This window comes from Schistocerca cancellata, chromosome 7, assembly GCF_023864275.1.
Source record: "Schistocerca cancellata isolate TAMUIC-IGC-003103 chromosome 7, iqSchCanc2.1, whole genome shotgun sequence".
Taxonomy (NCBI): Eukaryota; Metazoa; Arthropoda; class Insecta; order Orthoptera; family Acrididae; genus Schistocerca; species Schistocerca cancellata.
This window is the reverse complement of record NC_064632.1, coordinates 592,417,132-592,433,087: the sequence shown is the minus strand read 5'-3', so window position 1 is coordinate 592,433,087 and position 15,956 is coordinate 592,417,132. Positions and strand designations below refer to the sequence as shown.

The following is a 15,956-nucleotide window of genomic DNA, read 5'->3' as shown; positions in this document are numbered from 1 at the left end:
TTTTCATGTATAAAAAACAACATTTACTTTAAACCTTCCATTTGAAGTAGAATTTCAGCACTCATCACAGAGAGAGTTTTAAACTTCCAACACACAATTTAGAACTCTATACCCAAACATGAGTGTATATGGGGTTATTAAAAGAAATCTGTTTTCCAGAAAAGTGCTTGTTTTTGTACACTAGAGCTATCGTGAGTATATTTCAGTTTATCCCAGTTATTTACATAAAATACAGTGACATTTTTTATTGTGCCTGAAAGTGTTTTGCTTGAAAACTTGATATTTTTTTCTGAACTACAAATCAAATAATTTGAAAAATGTATGCAGTGAGAATCAGACTTAAAAAAGAGTATTGGAAAGTGGAACAGAAAAACGAATATTCAAATAGTGGAAATTATACAAGAATAATTGCAAAATGAACATGAAGGTATGAAAATCTCCTTTTTATGGGCCCCAGCTCATGTATGATTAGTTTACAATGATACAGGAAACCAGTTGATGAAGAAGGGCAATATTTCTGCTCCCGTGATTAACATCAGAATACCATCATCTGATTGCAAGTCATGGATACAGAAACTGGCCAAGGAAGGATGAACAGAGGATTGGTGGCTTTCCATTTGTCATAAATGTCAATCCCACAAATAATTAGAAGCAATCCCCCCCCCTCCCCCCCCCCCCTGAAATTGTAATAATATTAGGCAAGCAGAAAGCTGATAGCAATGTTTAACCGAACATGAAGGAAACGTGGTTTAATTCCCTCCAACTTATGTCAAATAGACATTACAGATAACCCTTTCTGTGACTGTCAGAAGAAAGAAGAAGGAGAGGTGGCCCACTCACTGTTTTCCTGCAGTTTCTGTGACGCATACCAAAACTGTTTGCTGTGAAGCCTTGTGAATTTCAAGGTGTCTCTTCCAACAAGTGCACCTCTTTTATTGTGTGACTAAGATCCTCTAATATACAAGGCTCATTTTTATTTTGTAGGAGATAATAACATGTGTCTATGTAATGTGATTTACTATCTGTGGTTTTATATTCTTGTTAATCTCCAGGTGTGTGCTTACCCATCTTTGTTGAGTTTTCTTTTATATTCTATTTGGTCAATAGTTGATATGTGAAGATAACTCAGCTATGCCATGTGGATACTGTAAACTAATTATAATGCTATTCGCTATTACTCTGTATGTATGGTATTATATTTGTAGCAAGCAGTTGGCGGGGAGGCAGAGAGAGAGAGAGAGAGAGAGAGAGAGAGAGAGGGAGAAGTATGTCATACACGCATTATTATTTTATTGCAGGTTTGCCATATTTTACCAACAAACATTCTCGCGATGGACTTTCTATAGATATTTTTCCTCAATTGAGAGGACTGGGATGCTACTCTGTTACCTACAATGGATATTTAAAAGTATCTTCACCTTATCAGTACTCAGAAACTACACTAACCACACATCTTTCATTTATGGTGAGTGAAATTTTTTCTCATAGTTTTATTGCATTTGTTATACTTGTAAGTAGGTATATCTTAATCCAAGTTTGAAGAAGACAAATGTCACTGGTGTTCAGTGGCTTTGTGACATTAATCTCATACGTACTAGTTTGTAAGTCTGAATAGCACCACATTATCATTTCTGCATATCAAACAGCCAGTGCAAGAATGTCTTTTGCAACTATATTAAATCAACATAATTTAACAAGTGTGAAACCAGTAGAATACACAAATGACAGGATAATGAAGATTCGGCTGAGGGCAATTAATGGAGTGAAGGACCTCAAGTATATGCATCAGAGGCAGGAAATAAAGAGCAGAATATCAGGTAATTCCTAGAAAAATCAGAAAATGAAATTGCAAATGCAGAAGTGATATTGATGGGTGACTTAAATGCAGAGGTTGGAAAGAATGGGGAAGGATGAAATAATTGAATTGGTCTGTATGGGTGTGGGAAAAAGAGGAAGGAGAGAAGTTGACTGATTTTTGCCGAAGAAATTTGTTGTATCAGGAAGGAAAATAGCCAAAACATAAAAATACTATGGGTTGGGAGAGAAAGGGATGAAAGTGGCCATTGACTTCTTTCTGGTGGAAAAGCAAAATCGTAGACACCTGATGGATGTAACTGATTTCCCGGGAGAAGCTTTGTATGGGAACAGTCCAGTAGTGGTGACTAAAATGAGGATGGGTAAATGGAATCAATAAAGGCCCAAGAAAAATTCAGGCAGTTACTTAAGCTTAAAATTGCAAGTACTGATTGTGGAAGTTTTGATGGACAAGGAGACACCATGTAGGAGTAAGCAGGTGATGGAAAAAGCAAAATAGAAAAAGAAAGCATGGTATGAACAGAACAGAGATAAAAAAGAAGAAAATAAAAGGAAATACCTGGAAAGTAAAAACAAATGTAAGAAAGTGGTATGAGAGACAGGAGGAAAAGCTTGGATGGCTTTACATGAGAGATGGAATGTCTATGTCTACATCTACATGGTTACTCTGCAGTTCACACTTAAATGACTGGCAGAGGATTCGTCAAACCATTTTCATACTACTTCTCTACCATTCCACTCTCGAATGGTGCATGCGAAAAAGGGACACCTAAATCTTTCTGTTTGAGCTCTGATTTCTCTTATTTTATTATGATGATCATTTCTCCCTTTTGAGGTGGGTGTCAACAAAATATTTTCGCGTTCGGAAGAGAAAGTTGGTGATTGAAATTTCGTAAATAGATCATGCTGCAAAGAAAACTGCCTTTGTTTCAGTGACTGCCACTCCAGCTCGTGTATGAAATCAGTGACACACTCACCCGTATTGTGCGATAACATGAAACGAGTTGCCCTTCTTTGCACTTTCTCGATGTCCCCCGTCAATCCCTCCTGGTAAGGATCCCATACTGCACAGTAATGTTCCAGCAGAGGACGGACAAGTGTAATTAATATAGGATGTCTCTTTAGTGGGTTTGTTGCATCTTCTAAGTGTTCTGCCAACAAAGTGCAGTCTTTCCAATTTAAGTTGCTTGTAATTGTAATTCCTAGGTATTTAGTCGAATTGACAGCCCTTACATTTATGCGATTTATCGTATACCCAAAATTTATTGGATTTATTTTAGTACCCATGTGGATGACCTCACACTTTTCTTTGTTTAGTTCCAATTGCCACTTTTTGCACCATACAAAAATTCTCTCTAGATCATTTTGTAATTGGAATTAATCGTCTAATGATTTTACTGGATGGTGAATTACAGCATCATCTGCAAACAATCTAAGGGGGCTGCTCAGATTATTACCTAGATCATTTATGTAAATCAAGAACAGCAGAGGGCCTATGACACTACCTTGTGGAATGCCAGATATCACTTCTGTTCTACTTGATGATTTACTCCACTCACAAAGCCAGTCACACAACTGAGATGATACTCCATATGCATGCAATTTGATTAATAGTCGCTTTTGAGGAACAGTATCAAAAGCCTTCTGGAAATCTAGGAATATGGAATCAATCTGAGATCCCTTGTCGACAGCACTCATTACTTCATGGGAATAAAGAGCTAGCTGTGTTGCACAAGAATGATATTTTCTGAATCCGTGTTGGTTATGTATCAATAAGTCATTTTCTTCAAGGTGATTCATAATGTTTGAGTACAGTATATGCTCCAAAATCCTACTGCAAGTTGAGGTCAGTGGTATGGGTCTGTAATTCAATGGGTTACTTCTATTTCCTTTCTTGAATATTGGTGTGACCTGTGCTACATTCCAGTCATTAGAAACAGACCTTTCGTCAAGTAAGTGGTTGTATATGATTGCTATTGTGTCTGCATGCTCTGAAAGGAACCTGATTGGTGTACCAACTGGACCGGAAGACTTGCCTTTCTTAAGTGATTTGAGTTGTTTTGCAACACCTGAGATATCTAATTTTATGTCACTCATGCTAACAGCTGTTCTGGTTTCGAATTCTGGAATATTTACTTTGTCTTCTTTCATTAAGAAATTTTGGAAAACTGTATTTAGTAACTCCGCTTTAGTGGCACCATCATTGATAACATTTCCATCGCTATTGCGCAGTGACAGTATTGACAGTTTTTTGCCACTGGTGTACTTTAAATACGACTAGAATTTCTTTGGGTTTTCTGCCATATTTTTAGACAATGTTTCACTGTGGAAACTATTAAAAGCATCTCACATTGACGTCTGCACTAAATTTTGAGCTTTCATGAAGCTTAGCCAGTCTTGGGGATTTTGTGTTCTTCTGAATTTGGCACGCTTTTTTTGTCGCTTCTGCAACAGTGTTCTGACATGTTTTGTGTACCACGGTGGATCAATCCTGTCTCTTATTAACTTATATGGTATGAATCTATCTATTGCTGTTGATACTGTATCTTTGAATTTGAGCCTTATCTGGTCTACACTTTCATAATTAGCTTGAAAGGAATGGAGACTCTCTCTTAGGAAGGCATCAAGTGAATTTTTATCTGCTGTTTTAAATAGATATATTTTGCATTTATTTTAGTGGTTTTGGTTGATGTGGTTTTAAGCCTCAGTACAATGACCTTGTGTTCACTAATCCCTGTATCCATCATGACACTCTCTATTAGATCAGGATTATTTGTAGCTAAGAGGTCAAGTGTGTTTTCACAACCATTTACAATTCGTGTGAGCTCATGAACTAATTGTTCAAAGTAATTCTCAGAGAAAGCATTTAGCACAATTTCAGATGTTTTCTGTCTTCCACCGGCTTTGAACATTTATTTTGCCAACAGATCAAGGGTAGATAGAAGACTCCATCAATTATAGCTGTATGAGTGTTGTAATGAGATTCAAGTTTTCTTTGAACCGTTCAGCAATTAAATTATGTTACTGGTGGTGAATGGATGCTGTATGGAATTGCAAGGAGGAAGAGGAAGGAAAGAACTTGCACAGAGCTGGCGAAAGGGGAAAATGGAGAGCTAAAAATGCAACCAGGGGAGATAACGAAAAAATGGAAAGAATAATTTAACAGACTACTAAATGTGAAAAACAGCAATGAAAAAGGAACAGAAATATGACAGGCGGACCTATACCTGGAAGAATAGAAATATATTGCAATGTTATAAGTAGAACTAGCAGTTAGAAGAATGAAAACAGGAAAGGCACCTGGGATAGATGAAATAAGTGTGGAGACAAAAAACGCAGCTAGATCTACTGGGATGCAGTGGCTATATAGAATGCTAAGATGTAGATGGACTCAGAATGTGTGCCTGAAAAATGGGGGAAGTGAATAATAATTTCAGCACTCAAGAAGGGAGACAGAAAAGTATGTGATAACATTTGAGTGATCACGCTTGTATCACAAGTAGCAAAAATAAGGGAGAGGACACTGGAAAGAAGACTGAGGGAAAATGTGGAAGGTCAGTTAGAAAAGGAGCAGTATGGCTTTTGACATGCTAGACCCTATATTTAGTATGATGCAGTTGATGGAAAGGTATTGGGAGTATGGGAAAGATCTGCTGATAACTTTTCTGGACTTAGTGAAGGTTTGCAATAATGTCCCCAGAGTAAAGGTATGGCAAACCTTGGAGAGCTGGAGAGAAAGAGAGTGGGAAAAAAACAATTGAGATTCTTCAAGCAGTGTATGACTTAAGTTTTAGCCCTGTCCAGACCAAAGTTAGAAGTACTGATTGAATTAGGAATTTTATTTGATTAAGACAAGGATGTTCGGTGTTACTGTTATAATTTGTAATGGTAATGGATGAAATCGTGAAAGAGAAAAGAATCTCATAGAGGAAGGATGGTAATGTTATTGCTATTTGCCAAGATATTGTGGTGTGGGAAACCAACAGTAAGGATGTACAAGAAGAAATAGGTATCTTGAATTAAAAAAATTGAGAAATGTGGAATGAAATGCCATATGAAGAAAAACAAGATTATAGTGCTAACCAGAGGAGACAAAATAGGGATGGACATTATTAAAGGACAGGATATTGAAATTGGGAGTAACTTTAAATGTCTAGGAACTGTGATAATGCAAAAATTGAGGCAAAATATAGCAAACAGAGCAATGTGTTTTACCAATGTGTGGGCCTTGGTCTATGGAAGGGAGATGCCAATGTAGTGTAAGAAAGTGCTCTGCAAGGCACACTTTACACTCATGCTGACATTGAGTCATAAATTGCAGAAGAGAGAAAGAAACTTTGTGATGACAGTTGTACGAAGGTGGAGGTTTCCGAGAAACAATATGCTGAAAATATGGTTAAACTTGAGAACCAAATCGATCATATTAAAAATGATTCAGAAACTGAGGTAGAAACAAAGTGTGCAGTAGTAGTAGATGAAAAACTGGTAATAATTAGCTGAAATAGAGGAAAATGGAAGAGGTACAAAATCTAAAGCATAGAGAAAGTGACAGTGTGTCTGATAATCATTTTGGTAAGCAGGATGTAGGTTGCAGTAAGTACTGGCAGATGAAGAAGCTTGCACAGGATAGAGTAGGATGGAGAGCTGCATCAAACCAGTCTCAGGGCTGAAGACCACAACAACAACAACAATTACAGTAATAACTTTTTGCGCTTCCAGGCATTACAATTTTTCTGTTTTGACCTTTATTGGAGGATTTGTTATATTTACTTTTGCTTACACTATTTGTTGTTTCACTGGCTAAGTCTAGTGCTGAAAACGTACTCAATGTAACTGGTGCACCCTGTCTAGTGCTTTGTTTTTCACTTTCTTGATGGTTTCACATTCCGTTTTTGGAATTTACTGCAGTCCACATAAATTTATTTGTAGTTTTGACATATTCTGTGTTTAAAGTACATGTTACATTTGTTTCATCATAAATAACACTTTTTTGATTGCAAATAACATTTAACAATGTCAACAAGGCTGTTTTTTTCTGGCTATTTTCTGCCACTGTTTCACTGCTTTCACTAGACCACAAACATTTTACACTTAAGAGTTTTTTTTTTTTTTGTTTTCTTGTTTCAGGAACTCTATTTCTTTCTTGATAGTTTCCATAACACTATTTAATAGCTCGATAATTTCGTTTTTTGTGTGTACCACTTTGTTAAGATCTTCATGTTAGTCACACGCACAATGACCATAGGTCCAACAAATATTCTCATTTATGAACTTCAGGTTTACGTTCACACACCTCTCATGTAACCAGAAGTTGCACATCACACACGGGATGCCCTTCATCTCACATTTTTTACATTTTTTACACGACGAGTTATTGTAAAATTGTTTTTCTATTGAGACTGATGCAGCACTGCACTGACCTACGTGTGCCATCTTTGTGTAACTTGGACAAAGTAAATGGCCTCCTAAGTAAAGAAAAGTTAACAGAGATGTATAAAGTCAATGATGTCGACCAAGAAATTGACATATTTATGACACAAGTCATTTAGAAGAGGCTTTTACACAAAAAACAGTAAGCTTAAATAACAGTAAGGAACATATGAACTTAAGCACACCAGCTGTAACAACCTCCTGTAGAAATAAAAGAATACTCTTTTAAGTTACGTAAGCAAAGTAATGACACCCCCTAATTATTCAAATACTATAAATCTGTATATGTATCTTAAGAAGTGTGATAATAAAAGCTAAAAGGGTGTACTATGATTAGTACATTGACAAATCCAACAACAATGCAATGCACATAAACACAGAAATGAAACACAAAATTGAAATGCTAACTAAGCCTGAACGGTAGTGAGCACTTTCCTTTTCAAGCATAACTGACAATTGGTTAAAATAACCAAAACATAAATTATCACCCAGTAAACTATAAAAATCAGGTGTGCAAATAGTCAAGATTTCATTACTACAGTCTGAAGACAATGTTTAAAAAAACTCAGAATGTTAAAAAAACTTCTTTTTCAGTTAGCATTGGTGGAATTCCAGCAACTGTAATCAAGAATTGTGCACACACACACACACACACACACACACACACACACACACACACACACACACACACACACTATTGCTGAACCACTAACTCACCTCTGTGACTGTAATGTAATTCTTGTGTAAAGTTCAAAAAAGCCAGTCACAAGCATGGAAATCATTTTGGTGTGTGGATTTTTGTGTAGAAAATTCTTCCACAATGACTGTAAAAGCCTCAGAAACAGTGAAGCTTGAGATGTGACATCTTCAAAATTGAGAATTAAGTTTCATTATGAGGCTTGTGAGAAAAGGATAGACATCAAACATTTTCCAGGGAAAAGATTAGTGAGGATTTGTTGTATGAACAAGATCACATGGTAAGTAAACAGGAAGTTGGTCACCCTGTAATAACAGCAAGTGTGCAGGGTATACCTGTTAAGTGTTTACTGGACAGTGGTAGTGATTTGAATGGCATTTCACAGGCATTTTTTAATCTGTTAAGAAGACAGAGGATGTAGTAGTAATGTATGTTTCTGGAATAAAAATGATTAGTGCTGCCAGTAAGCTATGAAAGAGTGTGAAACAAGAGGTTCTATTAACTGTGGAATTGGTTGGACGGCTGGTGGAAGTGCAATTTCTTGGTGATTCAAAATCTCAGCAGTGATGTAATATTTGGGACTAATTTCTAGTGCAAATAGCAAGTAGGGGATTCAACATTCTGTGTTGGATTCATTATGTGGTGATAATGCTTAACCCAGCTGCATGTCTCATTTTTCATGTTTCCTGAGGCAGTCAGACTCTTTTCCTATCCTATCTGTAGTTTATAAGCGATCAAAAATATTTTATCTTTATCTTCTAGTTTCATTTGATTTTGTTCAATAGGAATCTTTAGTACAAGAATATCTTAGAAAAGGTTTCTCTAATGTTATCTCTTTATATTACATTGTGTTAGTTATAAGTAATGGAACCATAAGAGGATAGAAGAAAGTTAATTGGTACAATCGTTAAAGACTTTCTGTCAAAGAGGTAAGTTAAACAGAAAATGAAAGGTTTCAGCATATGTGGAGCATAATTAAAATCTGAAGTAATCAGCTGATGGGTGTAGCAGCACTGGCAATATGCAGTAAAAAACCAACTTAAATACAAGATCTTAATATTAATTGGCGTATAATAGAAGTGTTTTGCATTCAGTGCAATCAGTATGTTGAGATAACTATCTACCTATAGAAGTGTGCAATGGTACAGCCTTGTCTAACATAAAGGAATTACAACTTTAAACATTGTTGTCTGGAGTAAAGTGTGGAAAGAATAAGCGAGATTTGTATGTATATTGCCCTTGTGCCTAGAATGTGAAGCAAATAATAGTTTTTCTAAGTGATAATTTTGTCTGATCAGTAATGAGAGTTAAGTTAGCCTTAGCATAAGTGTCTGTTATTGTGGAGTGTTTTTCAGTAGAATCAATTTTGAATTAGATAAACAGAGGAGGTGTTTATATTTGTTAGGTAATAAAGCAATAATGAAATAATAAAATAATGAATAATGTTAGGGTCTTAATGGTTAGGGAGCCTGTCTCTGCAGTAGGGATACTTTTTGAGAATGCACTCCACTAGCTAACAAGGAAAGAAATGTAAGTAAAATAATGGAGCTGACAGACAAGATTGAGTAATGAAAAAGATAACTGTATACCAAGAAATGTGGTGTAACTGTAATGATGATCTAATTGTGAACTAGGCAACATTGGGTACTGTGTATATTGTGCAATTCATAACACTGCAGCTAGGAATGAGAGCTTGACAGAAAGAGCAATATTTTAGTAAGTACAAGTCATATAATGCTGCATTATCAGACCTATAGGTTATCAGAAAACTGTTATTTGTGTTCTGACGAATTATGAGCTTAAAGTGGTAATACTGGGATGAAGAAAGGTAATTTTGCTGATTAATGGACAACTATGGTGCTAGACTGATGTGAACATTCTGGCAGGTCATTTATTTGGTAACATTTTGTGAGGATTTAATTTTCTGTTTGAATGAGAATAGTACTAACAGTTGAGTGGAGAAGTAGGGCAAGGATTTGATACAACTTCCATCCCCTTAATTTTGAGAAGAGTAGTAATGAAGTTATGTTATGGTGACTCCATTCATTTGTTTTTTTCATAATGTAATGATTATTACATCTATGCCACTGCACATATTGAATTTTTACTAGAGATAATGTACATATTTTAGACACTAAGGTGATAGATATGTTGCAAGTGGGAAAGAAACAAAAGTCTTTCAAATTTACCTAGCTTCAGACAGTTATGACATAGAGTAATGTTTTGTAGTGTAATGTGCACTTGATTTAAAATTTTTTCCACTCCGCACCTATCACACTTTAGTCAAATTTGGTGCTAATTATTGTAATGTTATGAGAACTATTTAATGTATTTATTTATGATGTAATGACTATCGTTTACCATTAGTGTGAAACAATTTTCTTAGTCTTAAGTTGGAAGTAAAAGTAAGTGTATCAAAGTAGCGTATTTTCTCTAATGTACTGTGGTGGAGGAGAACCATCTCCAAGGGAATTGATAGCAATGCATTTCCTCACTAACTGCCACTTGGACCTGTTGAAGGCTTGGACAACTTGATGAAAAAATGTGTAAAAGCTCAGTAAAAGTATGAAAGTGCTTGTGAAAAATACACTCCTGGAAATGGAAAAAAGAACACATTGACACCGGTGTGTCAGACCCACCATACTTGCTCCGGACACTGCGAGAAGGCTGTACAAGCAATGATCACACGCACGGCACAGCGGACACACCAGGAACCGCGGAGTTGGTCGTCGAATGGCGCTAGCTGCGCAGCATTTGTGCACCGCAGCCGTCAGTGTCAGCCAGTTTGCCGTGGCATACGGAGCTCCATCGCAGTCTTTAACACTGGTAGCATGCCGCGACAGCGTGGACGTGAATCGTATGTGCAGTTGACGGACTTTGAGCGAGGGCGTATAGTGGGCATGCGGGAGGCCGGGTGGACGTACCGCCGAATTGCTCAACACGTGGGGCGTGAGGTCTCCACAGTACATCGATGTTGTCGCCAGTGGTCGGCGGAAGGTGCACGTGCCCGTCGACCTGGGACCGGACCGCAGCGACGCACGGATGCACGCCAAGACCGTAGGATCCTACACAGTGCCGTAGGGGACCGCACCGCCACTTCCCAGCAAATTAGGGACACTGTTGCTCCTGGGGTATCGGCGAGGACCATTCGCAACCGTCTCCATGAAGCTGGGCTACGGTCCCGCACACCGTTAGGCCGTCTTCGGCTCACGCCCCAACATCGTGCAGCCCGCCTCCAGTGGTGTCGCGACAGGCGTGAATGGAGGGACGAATGGAGACGTGTCGTCTTCAGCGATGAGAGTCGCTTCTGCCTTGGTGCCAATGATGGTCGTATGCGTGTTTGGCGCCGTGCAGGTGAGCGCCACAATCAGGACTGCATACGACTGAGGCACACAGGGCCAACACCCGGCATCATGGTGTGGGGAGCGATCTCCTACACTGGCCGTACACCACTGGTGATCGTCGAGGGGACACTGAATAGTGCACGGTACATCCAAACCATCATCGAACCCATCGTTCTACCATTCCTAGACCGGCAAGGGAATTTGCTGTTCCAACAGGACAATGCACGTCCGCATGTATCCCGTACCACCCAACGTGCTCTAGAAGGTGTAAGTCAACTACCCTGGCCAGCATGATCTCCGGATCTGTCCCCCATTGAGCATGTTTGGGACTGGATGAAGCGTCGTCTCACGCAGTCTGCACGTCCAGCACGAACGCTGGTCCAACTGAGGCGCCAGGTGGAAATGGCATGGCAAGTCGTTCCACAGGACTACATCCAGCATCTCTACGATCGTCTCCATGGGAGAATAGCAGCCTGCATTGCTGCGAAAGGTGGATATACACTGTACTAGTGCCGACATTGTGCATGCTCTGTTGCCTGTGTCTATGTGCCTGTGGTTCTGTCAGTGTGATCATGTGATGTATCTGACCCCAGGAATGTGTCAATAAAGTTTCCCCTTCCTGGGACAATGAATTCACGGTGTTCTTATTTCAATTTCCAGGAGTGTACTATATATTGAGCAAGTGAAATTTTCTGCCTGAAGCTGATGATTATGAGACTGGGTGCTAAGTTGCTATGTGAAAGTGTTTACTAACAGATGGAATTCTTCCTTACTTTTCACGTTTAATAGAATATTCATCATGGGAGAATGAGTGCAGTTACATGTATGAACCAAGGTTAATTACACGTCTTAACACAGAAAGGACTGGAAAATTTCTCGTGAAATAGACCAAACAAACAAAGTTTTATGTTAATGGGCTGCTAATCATGGAACTGAAGTATTGGAGGTGTGTGCATCAGAAGAAATTGAAAGAGTAAAATCATGCTGAAAATTCAACACACAGTGACATTGATCAATCTGAACCAACCTACCTAGCATCCTTTATGAATTTCATGTGCTGTTTCTGTGGCACTTACATCATTTGCACAAAGCAAGGTTTGATGATCTTGCAGGTGGGGTTTCACACTAGCATGGCATGGCCCATCTGTTCAAGAATTGTCTTCTCCTCTCACAGCCTCTGCACCTCTAACGAACAAGTCCATGTACTATGGCTTCCAGTGAAGAAACGTTTCCTATGGCTTCTGGTGAAGAAGTGCTTACCATTTCTCCCAGTGAGGAACTGTCTGATACTTTTCTCTCCTGATCCTTCTTGGTGTGAGCCTGCCAACTGCTATTTTGGCCAGTCTGAGATTGCCTACTTCATTTCGCCAATACTAAAGTTTCCAAACAGCAACATATCTGTAATTCTCTTTCCAACAACTTATGGTGCCACATTGTAGCACCTCACCATTCACAAAGATTCTGAGTACCAATCTATCAAATGGCATCTCACAGAAAACTTTGTCTTCTTATTGTTTACATTCAAGGCATCAGCAGCTCTTCAGCAGTAGACAAAAGACTCATTTGATGAGGCGCCCTATGGTCACTGCACAATATTGTAATGTTTTCGCACAAGACATGATCTGTCATTTGGAGAAAACTCTGTATTCGTATTCGCCAGATGACGAGGAGAGGGTGAGTTGCTGAACTCAAAACACAAGTTCATTCTTTTCCTGGCATAGCTAATTTTGTCAAAGACACATGCCGCCCTCTGCTGTGGTGACTGCAACAGTGGGCAGCCGCGCACTGGACTCAGTTGGCTGGTGTTACCATCCTGCAAGCGTCCATTCAGCTGCCTCATCCACTGAAGGGAGGCCAAGGTGAACAAAACTTTAAGGGCCATGTTTTCACCCCCCCCCCCTGCCCCTCGCCCCTCCAACACACACATACACACTAATATCATAATGAATTCTGCATGCTCTTCTGAATTAAGAGAAGTTAAAGGAAATGCTCTACAGTTATCACCCACATCCATGGATATACAGGTACAATTCTTTTGTATATATATCGGAATTTATTGATTAATTAGACCTATCTTATTGATGGATTAAGTGTGCTGAGTAAAATGAAGAATGAAACACAAGGATGGCTACTTCCTGATGCGTTTCAGTCTAATCAATCATCACCACCATATCTGTGCCTGTCATCTGTCAGACAGCCAACTGACTTTTCCATGATGGCTCTGCCATCTCCTTTGTAGTAAAAAAGAGGAACATGGTTCCTTTGCTGGCAAAATGGTTCAACCACAGCCACACAACAGAGTATCAGGGGTTGCCCTCCTGCACCCACAAACCAACCGCAGTTCATCCTACCTGTGACAACTACTATGATATATGAGGTGGCCACTGTGTCACTGTTGCCAGCACTAGTTTGCCTCCACTGGCCATGTTATTCAAGCACCCAGTATACTTCTGCCAAATGGCCTACACCACCTGACAGCTTGCCAGGCAGTCTGCAAGTGTGCAAGTTTGAGTTCCAATTCATGAGTTCAGCATCAACATGCAGCAAGTGTCAGAGTGCAGCGCAAGCCAGTCGCAACCGAGAAAGCAATATAGTGTAGCAGACACAGACTTTGCCTACAGCAGTGTTTCCTTACTGTGGCAGACTGTATACTCAAAAGATCAGGGCATTCTTTCAGCTGCATTCGTTCAGCAGCTGTTAATTTGCTTTTCAGGATGTATTGGCAGGATGTATATTCTCTGTGTCACTAATAAAGTCCTCGGTTGTCTGGGCACACCTCTCTTTTGTAGTGTGCATCACCTGCACAACAGGTTAATACAGTACTTTCATGGTTTTGCTCTACATTCAGGTCCCCACCCATTAGTGTCGGTTGTTTACTTTTACCTTATTTGCTTTCATGTGTCTCTCCCTTACATTTTATGGAATGTGGCTCATTATTTATTTCTCTGTCTATTGTTTCCCATATATGTTTGGACCTTTCTTCTGTTGTGCTTTTCAATTCTCTGCTTCAGTGATTTTCTGTACATCAAACAGGAAGCAATTTGTGTGCCCCAGCTGTCTGTGTGTGTAGTGTAATACACGGGAAACTGTTTCTAAATGTTTGTCAAACGTATAACTGAGTCAGTGCGGTATTCAGCTAGTCAGACATGAAAAGCAACCTAAAAAACACATCCAGGCTGGCTGGTACACTGGCCCTCTACATTAATTCATCATGTGGGTTTGATCCAGTACTGGCACACCTCCCTGAATCGCAGAAGTCACGTGATAGAAGGCACAGCTACATAGACAGGTGTATCATAATTCATTAGTTTGATGAATATGTCATTCATTAACTTCCCCTTACAGTTTTATCATCAAGTGTAACTTTCAAAATGTAAATTATTATTCTTATACACACTTTGGCTCAAAAATTGCTTTTTACACTTATCTGCCAGTAACTCATATTTCAATGTAAATTTTGTATGTTGTGTGAAGTAAAGTATTGAGGTCTATTTTGAAAATAAATGTGATATTTTTCCACTATGAAAGGTACCTGATATGATATTTGGTCAATTTACTGTTTAGGAGTAGTATTGTCTTCAAATAGAACCAAACCTCACTCTGCATTTACAAATTTTTGAATAGATTACAAGGGCTAAAACTTTGATCTTTTGTTTTATTTTAACAGCATCATCATATGCAGTGGAAAACATCAATTTTCCGAACTTTAATTCATCAAGAACATATGCACCTGTGGTTCTTATTTACAATACAGTCACAGGTTCTGATGCTTAGAGAGTGTCTGGATATAGGTATCATATTTATTACTCTTATAGTTGTACATGAATGTTTAAACATATCATGCAGTTTTCTTGCAAGCATGCTGTTAAAAATACATTTTAGAGGAATACTGGTTAAATAATTCAACTAGCTGTGCATCTTCTGAAACACCCATTATTATTATTGTGATTTTTCATGCTCCACATGTTGTAACCAGAGATATAAGTGACAACAATATTATAAAAGAAGATTTAGTGACAACGGTGATTTCTTACAGAAATGTGTAACAAGTATAATATGCAGTGTCAACTCTAGAACCTCTTATAAACAAATTGAAAGATTTGCTTTGACAGTATAGCATACTACAAACAGTCTCATAGTAGGGCTGTGTTTATTACTCTTTTATGAATTAGTTATCAACAGTGCATGACAGTACAAAAGAACAACAACATTCATATATACAGGGTGATTCAAAAAGAATACCACAACTTTAGGAATGCAGGAATGCAGGAATGCAGGGTAATTCAAAAAGAATACCACAACTTTAGGAATTTAAAACTCTGCAACGACAAAAGGCAGAGCTAAGCACTATCTGTCGGTGAATTAAGGGAGCTATAAAGTTTCATTTAGTTGTACATTTGTTCGCTTGAGGCGCTGTGGACTAGGCGTCAGTGTCAGTTGATGCTAAGATGGCGACCGCTCAACAGAAAGCTTTTTGTGTTATTGAGTACGGCAGAAGTGAATCGACGACAGTTGTTCAGCATGCATTTCGAACGAAGTATGGTGTTAGACCTCCTGATAGGTGGTGTATTAAACGTTGGTATAAACAGTTTACAGAGAATGGGTGTTTGTGCAAAGGGAAAAGTTCTGGACGGCCGAGAACGAGTGATGAAAATGTAGCATGCATCCAG

The 15,956-nt window shown here is 38.7% G+C and overlaps 1 protein-coding gene across 2 annotated transcripts in view; it reads left to right on the top strand.

Annotated features, from left to right (window-relative positions):
- The window catches only part of LOC126091863 (tenascin-X-like), a 771,043-nt gene that overhangs the window by 281,048 nt on the left and 474,039 nt on the right, over window positions 1–15,956 (top strand). For both annotated transcript variants that reach the window (XM_049907142.1, XM_049907141.1), the window contains 2 exons: window positions 1,299–1,465; window positions 14,954–15,077. In XM_049907142.1, the coding sequence (XP_049763099.1) occupies window positions 1,299–1,465; window positions 14,954–15,077 (291 nt within the window). The remainder of the gene's footprint in view (window positions 1–1,298; window positions 1,466–14,953; window positions 15,078–15,956) is intronic.